The following is a 13,627-nucleotide window of genomic DNA, read 5'->3' on the forward strand; positions in this document are numbered from 1 at the left end:
GATATCTGAGCTCCTGAAAAAATAATGAAAGAGAAGATATATATTCATATATATATATGGGAGGATTTTTTCCCATATAAATAAATAGAAATAAATAAATACATACATACATTATACAACCAAGAATGAATGAATGAAATGCATGGGAGAATGTTTGCCATTTGGAACTAACAGAATGCATCTTTTATTGAAAGCAAGAAAAAACAAACAGCTTAACCCTTTACATAAAAGCACCTATTGCCCCAGGGTATGAACAACAGGGAGAAAGTTCCAGTGCATTACTCTATAACAAATTTGTAAACTACAAGCAGTTCTTCCGCGGTCCAATTGTTCAACACGAAGCCCGGCGGTGCAAGATAAATGCCCATAGCTCTCATTTCCTCAAACTCATCATCAGTTATAACATTAATGCCTAAATCTCCTAAGGTGTTCTCAACCATCACTTCATTATTCCTTGAATTCCCTTGAAACATATGCCCCCCAGATATGAAAATACTACTCAACAGCGGAAAGGTCATGGGTTCCCAGCTAAGGTCTTCACCAGCTAATCTGGCCTTTTTCATTTCCTGACCTTTCTTAATTCCCCTCAGCTTATCCCTCAGAGTTGGCTGATACCCCAAACCAAACTGATCTCTTTTAATAACAGGGCATATTGGATTCACCGGTCCTTGTAGCTGACTTCCTAACCCTTTCTCAACTTTTGCTCCTCTTCCAAGGGTCAGCTTAAGTCCCATCTCAGTATAATTTGATAATCGAGATTTTGGTATCTTCCTGCCTTTAGCCACAAACGTAGCATTGACAAACTCCAACGATCTGAAAGAACACTCGACCGCTTGCTTATCCACTTCAATATATGGAGCAGTAATAGAAACAGAAACAATAATGTCCTCTTCAGCATGAATACATACCAACCTTCCATCAATCATAAATTTTAGTCTCTGGTGCAATGTGGACGGAACTGCACCGGCCTGATAAATCCAAGGCCTTCCTAACAAACAGTTATACGTAGACATAATGTCCATTACGAGAAATTCAACTTAATAAGTTGTTGGACCAATAGTTAGAGGAACATAAATCTTGTCCAACACTTCTCTTTTAGTCCCATCGAAAGCTCGAACCACACTTTGGCAGGTTCTCATAAGTGTACTATCTAATGGAAGTTTCTTCAGAGTCACTAAGGGCATCACATTCAAAGCCGAACCATTATCAACCAAAACCCGGGACAACACATGCCCTTTACACTTAACTGTGATATGCAAAGCCTTCTGACTACCAATCATCCCAGAAGAGATCTCATCCTCATAAAAAGATAAAAAATTATCAGCTTGTATATTGGAAACTAACTGGTCCAACTTTTCAATGGGCAACACTTTCAGAACAAAAGTCTGGTTCAAAACCCTTAATAGAGCATTATTATGGGCCTCTGAACTCAAAAGTAATGATAAAACAGAAATACGGGCAGGCAACTTGTGTAACTGTTCCACAACACTGTACTCACTGTGCTTCAAAAATTTTACCGCTTCACTCTCGGTTACTGGTTCATTGATAACATGCTCATCTTCTTTTATCTGAATATCAACCTTTTTCCCCTTATCAACCGCAACCTTCTTCTCAGACTTTTTAGGTGGATTAAGAGAATAACACCTACCACTTCTGGTAAAGTGTCCCACCTCATATACTTCCTCATTCTCTTTTGTTACATCTCCCATCTTGCAATCATATCTCCAAGGCACTTGTTTATTATCCCAATATGGGAATGGAGATAGAGGTGTAATAACCACTTTCGGAGCTACCTTTTAAGGTAATCGATTCTTGGGAGTAATGATTAGGGGACAACTAGCATTGTAAACCCCTTTAGATGATCCTTCTGAAGCGCAAACTTCTGCTTCCTCTTATTCAACAATCTCTTTAAAGAACTCAATTTCTTTACTGTCCATCATGTCTTGTACCAAAGATAGGAAGTTAGGACATTGCTGAATATTGTGTCCTTCACTATTATGATACTGACATACCTCTCCACTGTTATGTAAATATAATTATTATAATTTTAACATTATTGATTTAGTATTTGTAGTAGAAATGTTAAGATAATTAGATCAACATATTGATTTAGTATTTGTAGTAGAAATGTTAAGATAATTAGATCAACATATTGATTTAGTATTTGTAATATATATGTTAAAACAATATAATTATAGTTGTCGAAACGATTTTTCTTAAAGGTGAAAAAGTGAGATTTTGAAATAACCACATTAATTCTTAATTATCTCTTTTTAATTTAAAAATAAATGTGATTTAAAAGACCTCTCGTTTCGAAAAAAATTTGGATTTCCTTTACGATCGAAAAATACGGTTCGAATTAAGTGGTATCTATGTAATTTTCCTAAAATACTAATCCTAAATGTTTAAGGACTAAAAAGTAACATAAAAAAATTTGAGTTCAAATGTCTAAAACAATAAAAGTTAGATACAACAATACTACTTGGGACCGAAATTAAATGCAGGTAAAATAAAGGGACAAAATTAAATACATGAAAACATTCGATTAGGGACTAAAATGAATTTAGAAGAAAACTCAAATGAACAGTAGCTCAAATAATCCAAAAATTTGAACAACCTAAATCTGTAAAATAACAAAATCAGGACAAACTTAAAATGTCAAATTTCCAAAAACATACTTTAAAAATGACGGAAATGCAAAGAAAACTAAACTTAAGAGGACTAAAACCTAATTTACCCAAAAAAATTAATATGTAACCTAACTAAAAAAAACCTTAATTAACTTACTAAACCTAAACACCCATTTAGCCTTCTCACACTTCACTATTCACTCTCCCCTCTCTTCCACTCACGAATGCATGACCAGCGGCGCCCCTTACCCAAAAAAGTTCGACCACCAATTGGCCACCCAAGCATGGTCACCACGTAGAACGCTACAAACCGGCACTACTGCATACTCTGACAGTCTTCAAAAGCCAAGGTAAGCGACCCTAACTTTCTATTCCCATTTTCTGGTTCGAAATTATATTACGAAAAAGCCTTTGAAAATGAAAAATGGACTTCTCTTTGATTTTATTTCTTGTGTGAATCGGATATGGGTAAGAAAATTGATTGTATTGCTTTATTTCTTTTCAAAAACAGAAAAAGTGAGAAATGCTTAGTTCTTTCTTTTATTACTCTATATTTATCTTGAATGGGGACTTACTGAAGAAAGATGGATGCTTAAAGGCCTACTCAAATTGTTTCCACATCCACCCTTAATTTTCAGTTTTAAAATAACAATCGCACACATACAAACAAACAAACAAAAATTACAAACTGAAAAATAAAATAAATTGAAGAAGATTTCCTCAGAAAAACACACCTTTATTGCTTTATCTGTTTTTGAATTATAAGATTACACTATTGTTTTCTTTCGTATTCTGTTTACAATGTGGAATTGCTGATAGTTAATCGGGTTCTTTGCTTCTCCTCCTTTCGTGTAAACTCCTTTTCCCTTTTTTTCTATGATGCTTGATAATCTCTCGAATGATTCCCCCCTCCGTTCTTACTGTGTGTCTTTTTTTTCTATGTCTGGTCCTCTCTCGTTTTTTGCTATGTGTTCTCTCCTTTTTTTTCATTTTTTGTTTGTGATTTTTTTCTCTCTCCTCTTTCTGATGATGAGTGGTTATTTTATTAAAACTGACCCTCCACGTAAAAAAACTGCTCATTTCAATTTTTATCACCCCGAAGAAAAAATAAAAAATGGCCTCCTCGTTTTTTCTGGTTTTTTAACCCCCAAAATTGTTTTCATTTGCAAGTGATATATGTGCCCCGGACAAATCAAGCATCTACAATAGTGTCAAAAAATAATATTTATTATAATAAATTCAATAGTATTTATTATAATTAATAATTTTTTAATTATATTTATTATAATTTAATCATAAGTAGTTATAAAATATTTGAAATAAAGATACAACATTCTTATTTTAATTGATAAAAATATTGTTAATATATTTACATTTTTTGCAAGGTTTAATAAATTTAATTTTTATCTTACGAATCATTAGTATAATTTGATATGTAATATCAAAATAAATAATATAATTAATTTATATTTCAAATAAAAATTAAAAATGAAACAATAAAATTTACACTAAATTTATCAAATCGCTTACCAGACCACTCAAATATCAATTCTTTCTTCATTTGTTCAAACTTTTTTTACCCTTTTTATTTTTTTATTTTCACCCGCAAATGCTCTTTTTCTCTCGGCCTCACTCTCCTCCCCTCTTCCTGCATCCCAAAATCCAACTCCCCCCATTTTATAACATAAACTGGTGCTCCATTATTAGTATAATAATGGCAACATTATTACTCACATTCCCCACGTCATGCAACAACTTTGCTTCAGAGTTAGTGTTGCAGTCGAAGTAAAGCGGAAGACACCGCGTATTTTCGAGTGCTTTTGTATGGACTGAAGATGTCGTGCACTCCACGTGTCTCTCCTAGACCTGAAAACGTAGTACATTCCCGGAGTCTTTATGTTTGGCCTGAATACGTCAAGTAACCATGAAATCTTTTTATGGACTGAAGTAAAGCCGAAGATATCGCGTATTCCCGAGTGCTTCTGTATGGATTGAAGATGTCGTGCACTCCACGTGTCTCTCTTAGATTTGAAAACGCCGTGCATTCCCGAAGTCTTTACGTTTAACCTAAAGACGTCAAGCAATCATAAAATCTTTATATTGTTACAGTAAATTTTACCTTAGATTGAAAAATAATTGTGGATGTACTTATATTGGGGGGGAATTCCTACTACAATTATCTCAGCCATCTCCCCGTATAGGCATTTTTGGTGCAAAATTAGTTAATTGATTAACTAATTAATTAATATAACATCTCTGTCATCTTCTATAAATAACGATTGTGTTGTTCCATTATCTTCCACTCATCACTCTGTGGCTAAATAGCCATACATTTTCTTTTGCCTTTTCATGGCTTTATCCAACTAATTGTATTCCAAATTCTCAAATCATATCTTTTTTTTACAGGAAGGAGCGAGTCTCCTTTGTTGGATTATCGTTACAAATCCAAGAATCTTCTTAATTTTTCCTTGGGTTTAAGCTGGTTTGCCCAGATTCAGTATTCTTCACAAATTTTCTCCCGAAAATTGTTGTTTGACCATGGTTTGTTTGGTTTCTCGAACGGGAAGGCACTTGCAGCGATACGATAGCCTCGGCCGCCGCCAAGTTGTCGGGTGAGTGGGTCGTCCTGTTTGGGACTTACGGTCTTTTTCACGATGAGGATTTTTTCTGAAATTCCTTTGGGCTGGAAGGATTTGTTCTTTGAATTAGGGGCTTTGATTTGTCTCTTTAGAAAACCTAATAAATTCATAGTTTCCATGAAAACGGCTCATTATTTTCTTCGATTTTGATGATTTTCCAGGTGCATCCCGTACAGATACAAAGGTAACAATGATGGAACATTGAACAGTGAGTTGGAGGTTCTTGTAATCTCCTCACAAAAATGCCAGAAAATGATGTTCCCTAAGGTATTACTCCTTATTTTTAGAAGAAGAAACTACAATTAATCTTATATATTAACCCTTGCTCTTAATCATCAGGGTGGTTGGGAACTTGATGAATCTAGAGAAGAAGCTGCTTTAAGAGAGTCAATCGAAGAAGCTGGTGTCATAGGCAAGGTTGAGGTTCGTATCAAATTTAGCTGCTAAACCCTGTTCTCAAATTTGTTCATCATAATTAAAGGAACCCTAAACTTAAACCCTGAAAACACAGTGCGAACTGGGCAAATGGGACTTTTTGAGCAAACGCCATGGCACATTCTATGAAGGGTACATGTTCCCTTTGCTTGTCAAGGAGGAACTTGCTTTCTGGCCGGAGCAAAATCTCCGAAAACGAACTTGGGTAAGCTATTCACATCCGAAGATGCGATCGATACGGTTACGTTTGAATTCGATTTCTCGTATTCGAATATGTGTCGGCCATAGATATCTCAATCTCGTTAAACATTTTGTTTAGATGAATGTGAAAGAAGCAAGGGCTGTGTGCCAACATTGGTGGATGAAGGAGGCCTTAGACGTACTGGTTGAAAGGCTGGGGTCCCTGCAGCAACAAAATATCACAAGTTGTTTGTAGATAGGGGCATTTTTAGCCACTTATGATTACTTGGGCTTTGGGATAAGGTTAATGTGTGGAGCACGGGTATATTTCGAATTTTTTGAAATCTGGTGGAATACCCAGATTTTTGTACTCACTCTCCAATTTGTGCTCGTCTTTGTTAGATGTATTAGCAATTCATATGGAAAGATCTAATGAATTATGAACTAGGATCTACTTCAAGTCTTGTCCTGTGTAAATCAGGTTTCAGATCTTAGTTCAAGTTTTAATCCTGCGTAAATCAGTTGCTTTTTTTTTCAAATTTGTTTTTGTTTATGTCCAAAAGTATGTTGATTATTTACAGGTAAATTGCATGATTAATTTTTTACTTTTGACTTGTTTTATTTTAGGGTAAATTATAAATTTTATCGTAAACTTTACTCTCTCTCTTATTTTACTTATTAAATTTTAAAAGTTTTCAATTTTCTTATTAAATTTAATATATTAGTTATTTTGTCACTCCATTATTAAATATTTAATGGTGTTAAAACGACTTCATGTCATGAATGGGGAGAAGAGATTAGAATCGAAGGAAGGAAATTGAGAATTTCCATAGAAGGTAGAAGGGAATTAGGGATTGCTGAAAAAGGGGAAATGAATTAGGATTTCAATTCGTGAATTGGGGGTCAGTGGGTACAATGGTGGACTTGAGGCACGTGAGAAGCTTACGGGGATGAATGGATAAAAGAGGCTGATCCGAGATTTACTGTAGTGAACCCAGCAAAGGAGTAAGCCCATCATAGCTGCCACCTACACTATAAGACTGTCAATTAGTTATCAAGGCGACCAACTGTCAAATCTAGGGATGGGCACTCAGTCCGAATCAGATTGATTTTAACCCGATCGGATCAGTTTTTTTTTAAAAAGAAATCGAAGTTGGGTCGGATTCGGATTTAGGGTAAAAAATACCTAATCAGACCTGAAATATATATATAATTTTATCTTATATATTTATGAATAATTATAATAATACACCTCTATATATAATTTTTTTCAATTAAGACTATTTTTATTGAATAAAAATATTTTTTATTTTAGGTCGGGTTTCTAAGTCATATATTCGGGTCGGTCTCGGGTAGAACTTTCCTTGTTCTCGGATCAGATCGGGTGGATCAAAAACCCAACACATACTCATCCCTAATCAAATCTAGCCAGAAAATAGTAAATGTAATAAAAAAACCTGATACTGAATATGGAAAATTATCTAAATATTAAATGAAAGCTCTCTTTCTTCTATAAAGCGATGCCGTTTTATATTTATATAAAAATCTAATTATAATACCGATATTGAGGGAACGGTTGAATAAAAAGAATTCAATGTATTAAGTTTAATAAGAAAATTAAAAAGATTTAAAGTAAAATAAATGAAACATGAAATACTAAAATTCTGCTATCAAATTTGTAATTTATCCTTTATTTTAATAATAAGTTTTTAAGATTGAAGGTAGAAAAGAATTTAAATAAAAAAAACTTAACCTCTATTTTATTTATTGGTTCATGGTTAAACTTCAGATAATACGAGTGGGAATCATTCCCAAGTTCTTCTCCCATAAACTACCTTACCTTAATTTATATTCCGCGTTTTATTAATTTAACATCACTTTCAATCAAGTAGTGTTATTTTCCTATAGTTTATTATTAATATTTATCATTATATCAAATTTAATTATAATATAGTTTAGGTTCTCTATGTTTGTCTTCCCCATGACTGAAGGAAACTAAAGTAGTGTTATTTTCCTATAATTTATTATTAATATTTATTTTAATTTTTTGTCAATAATATTAATAAGAAATTGTACGTGGAAACCGTGTTGGAGAGATGCCTGTGGCTTTTCTAGACAAAGTGTCCGCTTTTTATTTCTGCAAAGTGAAAGCAACCGCCAGAACGCCTTCCTCGCTCATGTAAGGCGTTAACAAAAAAAATTCTCCATATAAGGTTATATCTAAATTATTTTTTGAAATAGGGTATTTGCTACACTAATTTTATAGGTCAAGTGTTTCATAGGTCGTCAAATGTTCCTTGCAACAAAGTCTCATTTGTTACAACAATTATTCTCTCTTTCCTCGTTATTGTAGCTCCATAAGTCGTCGTGTGCTCCTGGAGATCTTTGGAGATTTCTATGTGTTCCTAGAGACATATGGTGGTTACCGTAACAATTACCCTATTTAAGCAAATAATTGATCATCTTGTGTTTCACATTTAATACTTTTTATTAAATATTATATTCTTAAATTAAATATTAAGATTTATTTTTGTGATAATATTGAGTATTCTTGGTCACTAGAATAAATAATTTCATTATATAATATTATAATCTTTTTAGATTTTATTCTGACTTTATATGTTTAAAATATTTCTTAATTATTAATGATACACAAATCTTATAAAATATAAGGGTTCTAATTTGAGTTCTTTAATAAGAATAACACACTATCTTTTTACGACCGAAATTATTTGATAAGTTTAAATTATTGTATGTTTTTAGATATATTATTTATAATTATTATTGCATCTTATATTTATAAATTAAATTTAAAAATAGGAAGAAAGTCAAAATCTTTTATTTTTAATTTATTGCATCCAAGAAGCTATTAGAACATAAGGTAAGCCAAAGCACCAAACCCTACACAAGTTGACGTTAACCAGGACCGTCGGTCTTGATTGCAATTATAGTTGCAAAGAACAAAGGAAAAAGGAAAAGCTAAAGAATCAAGATTATTCCCAGTTAACAACCTTTTCTTTTTATAAATATAAAAAAGATCATCTTCTCCCCATCTCCTTCGTTTGTACGTCTTCAGAAATGGCTTCTTCGTTGCCATCCAGAGATTTTCAAGAGGGTATGTATGCATACATACTGCAAATCTTTTCTTTTACTGAACTTCCATAACTATAAGAGAACCTTTGATATGCAGGAGCTGTTGATCGTGAGCCTGAAAACGTTCTGCAAAAACATGTTGCGTTCTTCGACAGGAACCACGATGGCCTTGTTTATCCATGGGAGACTTTTGCAGGTATTTCTTCCATTAATTCTGAGAGAGAACTGCTGCTGGCTAATTAAATTCTGGGTTTTTTTAGGGTTTCGAGCAATTGGGGCTGGTTATTTGCTGTCATTGATCAGTTCTTTCTTCATCAATTTTGCTCTCAGTCGCAAAACTCGCCCAGTAAAGATCTCATCATTTCTTTTATATGATATTAAACTATCAGTTTGCAATGATATATTCATATATGTTGAGCCTTTGCATGTAGGACAAACCTCTCTCTCTTGGTTCGCTTATGTTTCCGATCGAGATTAAGAATATCCAGTTTGCAAAACATGGGAGCGATTCTGGTGTATATGATACTGAAGGGAGGTACGTAAATCAAAATACATAATTTTAACAAATTACTTTATGCATATCTAATTCTAAAATTATATATATATATATATATATATATATATGTATATGTATGCATGATAGGTTTGTCCCTTCCAAGTTCGAACAGATCTTCACCAAATTCGCTATTACTCATACCGATGCATTGACATCAGATGAACTATCTGCAATGCTCAAGGCCAACAGGGAACCCCATGATTACAAAGGATGGTAAATCCCTACGTATTCATATATTTTGTATGTATGTATGTATGTATGTATGTAGTAATTAGTAGTATTGTACAAAATTGAACTGGCAGGGTTGCTAGCTGGACGGAGTGGAAGACTTTATACTTGTTGTGCAAAGACGATCAAGGATTGTTGAGGAAGGAAACGATCAGAGCTGTTTATGATGGAAGCTTGTTTGAACAAATGGAGAGGGAGAGATCAGCCGCTGCGAAAAAGAAAGAGTAATTAATTAACCAACTACCATGCTTTTTTACATTGATTAATTAGCAAAAGGGTTTAGATATTTGTGATTTTATTATGAATTCTTCGGTGTATTTGGTTTGAGGATTGGAATCCGTAAATTAATCGTTTGAAGCAATAACTTTCGATTCATAGTTAGATATGAGTATATGAAAGTGATTCATAGTAATAAAAATTCAGGTAAATTACCCGTTTAGTATTTAAACAATCAATTTTGGTATATTTAAGTTCCTCAACTTTTATTTTTTTCAAAACCATAAATAAAGTTTAGTTTTTGTTTCATTAATTTTAGTATCCATTAAAAATTTGACGTTAAGTTTTAATTTTTTTTTGAAAGTTTAAGTATTAAAACAAACCAAAACTAATATTTTATATATTAAACATGTCAAGTTTTTAACAATAAAGTACTAAAATAAAATAAGAACTAAACTTTTAGGATCTAATTTTAAAAAACGATAGTTTAGACACTAAAGTCGTAGTTTACCCTAAAAGTTCACTCATGTTCCGATCCCACATGAATAATTTTTTTTCATGCCCGGTTGACATTTGTAAAGAAGCATAATTTGAGTGGAGAACATGATAAGAGTTGAAGTTTACATTTTACATCACATAATTGAAATAGGTGGTGTCCTTTCATGTTAAAAATATTTTGATGTTTTGATATAACAAATTAAGTATAAATAAATTTTAAGATTTTACAAATGATTTTTTTAATATATTCGATTTAATTATTCGTATATCAAAATATTACTCCTAGTCTTTTAAAGATTTATTTTAATCCATATTAAAGTGTAAAATTGTGTTTTAATCTTAAGTGTATTATTCTTGAGTGTTCTTTCTTTGTTCTAGAATTGTGCAAACATCTTGCATTGTGAGGATTTTCTTGTAAGTTTGTAAAATTTGTATTGTTCTCTTTGGGAGAGAGTGTTCTCAAGAATTTGGGGTATAATTCTTGAGGGATTTGTAAGGTTACTCTTTGTCCTCAAAAGAAAGACAAATTAGTGAATTTGTGGAAAATCCTTAGTGCAGATAGCTAAGGTAGTAGACGAAGATTTTGGTTGAGAAAATCGAACCACTCTAAATCGGTGTGCAAATATTTTCAATTTTCTACAAAAACATCAACTAAATTTTTAATTGTCAATTCACCCTTTCTTAGCTATATTTGTCGATTAACTCAACACTTCATAAGTTGCAATCAATCAGGGAAGCCCCAATTCGCACAAAGAATGAAACATGGAAGACAATTATTACGATTTTTATGGTCTATTGTCCAACACTTGGCTATCAAAACAGGCAGTAGGTTCTGTTTCCACCATGGAACGTGAATTTTAGGACAATATCTTAGTCATCTAAACAAATTGAACATTCAGCGAAACGTTCGTGAACTCTTCTATGGGAAATTCGATTATTTATATCTCGTTGTTACGGTGTTTCACTCTATTCGTACCATCTTTAATATTTCACCCTCTTCTTTTCCAATGATCTTTCTTCTTCTTGTGTTTAACAAGTTGCTTAACAATCCAACCTCAGTAGCTAAAAATAGTGTTATTTCCTACAGACGTCTCGGGTTTTAATAACTACATCTACAAGATATGTATTGTACAAATAACTAAAAAAACATTCTAAACATATACGAGGTTGTAATCGCCTAATAAACAATTGTTTGTGGAGTATGATACAATGCACGTTGCCTTCATGCCAACTTTCTTTATGGAAGGTAGGCCTAACGTAGGTGGGTTTAGGATTGGGGAGTTATAAGACAGAATTAACAAAAACAGCAACGCTGAAGGAGTCAGATTGGCTCTTGGGGATGCGTTCTTTTACTTGATGAAAATTTAGTGCCTAAACTTTAAAAAAAAACTCAAAATTAATGTTAAATTTTGAACATAAGTACTAAAATGAAACAAATCAATATGAATCTGAAGAAAATCAAAATTTAGACATTAAAACGGATCCAGACTGATAATTCATGTACTAAACACGTAATTTACCCTATTTTTAATATTACAGAAAAGCAATAATATATTTTGTGGAATCCAAAAAAGATAAAATAAAAGTTCACGCTGACAAAAAGCTTTGTCAAGTAACAACAGCTCAAATTAGGTAAGGAGTCAGGACCACGCACCAAAAATCAGTTTCCCAAACACCCAACCTTTTAATATTTAAATAAAATAAATATTATTTATTTTAAAACGAACCGCCAATATTATCTTTTAAATTTTAAAATCTTTTCCCAAACTTTGCCTTTCCCTCTCATCCATAAGAAACCAATCTTTTTTAGTTTTTTTAGACTCCGATTATTAATCATTAAATTTATTTAAAAAAAGTATTTCCTTAATTTTCTCATAATTTATAAATATCAATCATGCCAGATTAATAAATATTGAAAATATTTAAATTAAATTAATAGAAGTGTAAAGAAAAGAGTCTAAAATAAATCACCAAATTACAGAGTCGCTAAAGCCTCTAATACACACATTACAGCACTTTTCCCTAATACTAACTAAAAATTAATTAAAAGAGCTAAAACGTCAATTAGTAGAGAACTAAACTAAACCAAACCTAAAAAATTTATGGTTAAAAAAAGCTCTAGCTAACGCCGGCTAGTGGAGGAGCAGTGACGACGCCGGGCTTTCTTTTGTTGATTAAGCTTCACAACTTTACTGAGAAACTACCGATGGTTGCACTTTCGGCGGTCGGCCGCGGCCTCGCTTAACACCCGGTGGCGGAGGAGGAGCGGCGGCGGTGGCGGTAGTCTTGGCTTTCTTAGGTGGACGTCCACGTGGCCTTCCAGTGCTCACGGGGGTTTTCGGCTTAGGGGGAGCTGACAAATCCTTGGGCTTGGGCGGACGACCACGTGACCTGGGCGGTGACACGACGGCATCGGGCGGAAGAGGGGACTTGGGTTTCGGTGGACGTCCACGTCCACGCTTGGGTGGGGCAATCGGGTCGGGTTTCATGTAGTTGTTGTTCGACATTACGAGCTCACCGTTCTGTTTCATGAGGTTGAGGTGGTGGGAAAGGAGAGTGGAGTGATTTTCCGGTAGATCCGAGTGAGTCAACTCGATATGTTTCGTGATTGATGCCATGCTCGACCCGTCTTTCTCGCTCAACGCTTCAACGGCTTCCATAATCATCTACCCAGAAAAAATCAGAATGAAAGGAAAAACAAATAAGCTCAAAAGAAATCTCCATAACTAAAAAACTCAAAGAAAAAACAACGAATTGCATGCAAACTACCTGAGGGTAGTCTGGAAGAGAAGATTGTTGAGAAGCATAAATGCCTTGAGTAAGATTACTTTCTTCAGTCGCCATTAAAACACACTAAAACAGTAATTATCTTCAATTTTTTTAATATTTTTTTTATTTTCTGAGAGAATGACGAAGTGAAACTGTGATTTTGTTGATTTTTGATGTGAGATCTTTGGGATTTAAAAGGGAAAAAGCTTTGGGATTGAAGGAAGAGCGGGAAGGAGATGAAGAAGAACATTGGGTATGAGATATAATCCAACGGCGAGGGATAGCTAGTTCGCGGTTTTATCGAACGGTGTTTGTTTATTTCATTCGAGATTACGAGGATTGATGACGTGTTTCTGAATAATTTTCATTTTTTGTTTGTTCCC

At 33.4% G+C, this 13,627-nt stretch overlaps 3 protein-coding genes across 3 annotated transcripts; 2 read left to right on the forward strand and 1 right to left on the reverse strand.

Moving 5' to 3' along the window:
• Positions 1-5,097: 5,097 nt before the first annotated feature.
• LOC120215853 (nudix hydrolase 18, mitochondrial-like) lies at positions 5,098-6,155 on the forward strand. Its single transcript, XM_039213391.1, has 5 exons — positions 5,098-5,242; positions 5,431-5,536; positions 5,609-5,692; positions 5,781-5,909; positions 6,024-6,155. The coding sequence occupies exons 1-5, from the start codon at positions 5,169-5,171 to the stop codon at positions 6,138-6,140; spliced, it is 510 nt and encodes a 169-aa protein (XP_039069322.1). The 5' UTR covers positions 5,098-5,168; the 3' UTR covers positions 6,141-6,155.
• A 2,743-nt stretch (positions 6,156-8,898) lies between these two features.
• Positions 8,899-10,047, forward strand: LOC120215861 (probable peroxygenase 4). Its single transcript, XM_039213396.1, has 6 exons — positions 8,899-8,999; positions 9,075-9,173; positions 9,238-9,323; positions 9,409-9,512; positions 9,621-9,746; positions 9,836-10,047. Exons 1-6 carry the CDS (start codon positions 8,963-8,965, stop codon positions 9,987-9,989), a joined length of 606 nt encoding a protein of 201 aa, XP_039069327.1. The 5' UTR covers positions 8,899-8,962; the 3' UTR covers positions 9,990-10,047.
• Positions 10,048-12,419: 2,372 nt separating this feature from the next.
• Positions 12,420-13,410, reverse strand: LOC120215734 (HMG-Y-related protein A-like). Its single transcript, XM_039213325.1, has 2 exons — positions 13,245-13,410; positions 12,420-13,141 (listed from the first exon to the last, which is right to left on the reverse strand). The coding sequence occupies exons 1-2, from the start codon at positions 13,317-13,319 to the stop codon at positions 12,665-12,667; spliced, it is 552 nt and encodes a 183-aa protein (XP_039069256.1). The 5' UTR covers positions 13,320-13,410; the 3' UTR covers positions 12,420-12,664.
• Positions 13,411-13,627: the final 217 nt, after the last annotated feature.

The sequence above is a fragment of the Hibiscus syriacus genome, unplaced genomic scaffold (genome assembly GCF_006381635.1).
Source record: "Hibiscus syriacus cultivar Baekdansim isolate YM2019G1 unplaced genomic scaffold, ASM638163v2 tig00110156_pilon, whole genome shotgun sequence".
Classification (NCBI taxonomy): Eukaryota; Viridiplantae; Streptophyta; class Magnoliopsida; order Malvales; family Malvaceae; genus Hibiscus; species Hibiscus syriacus.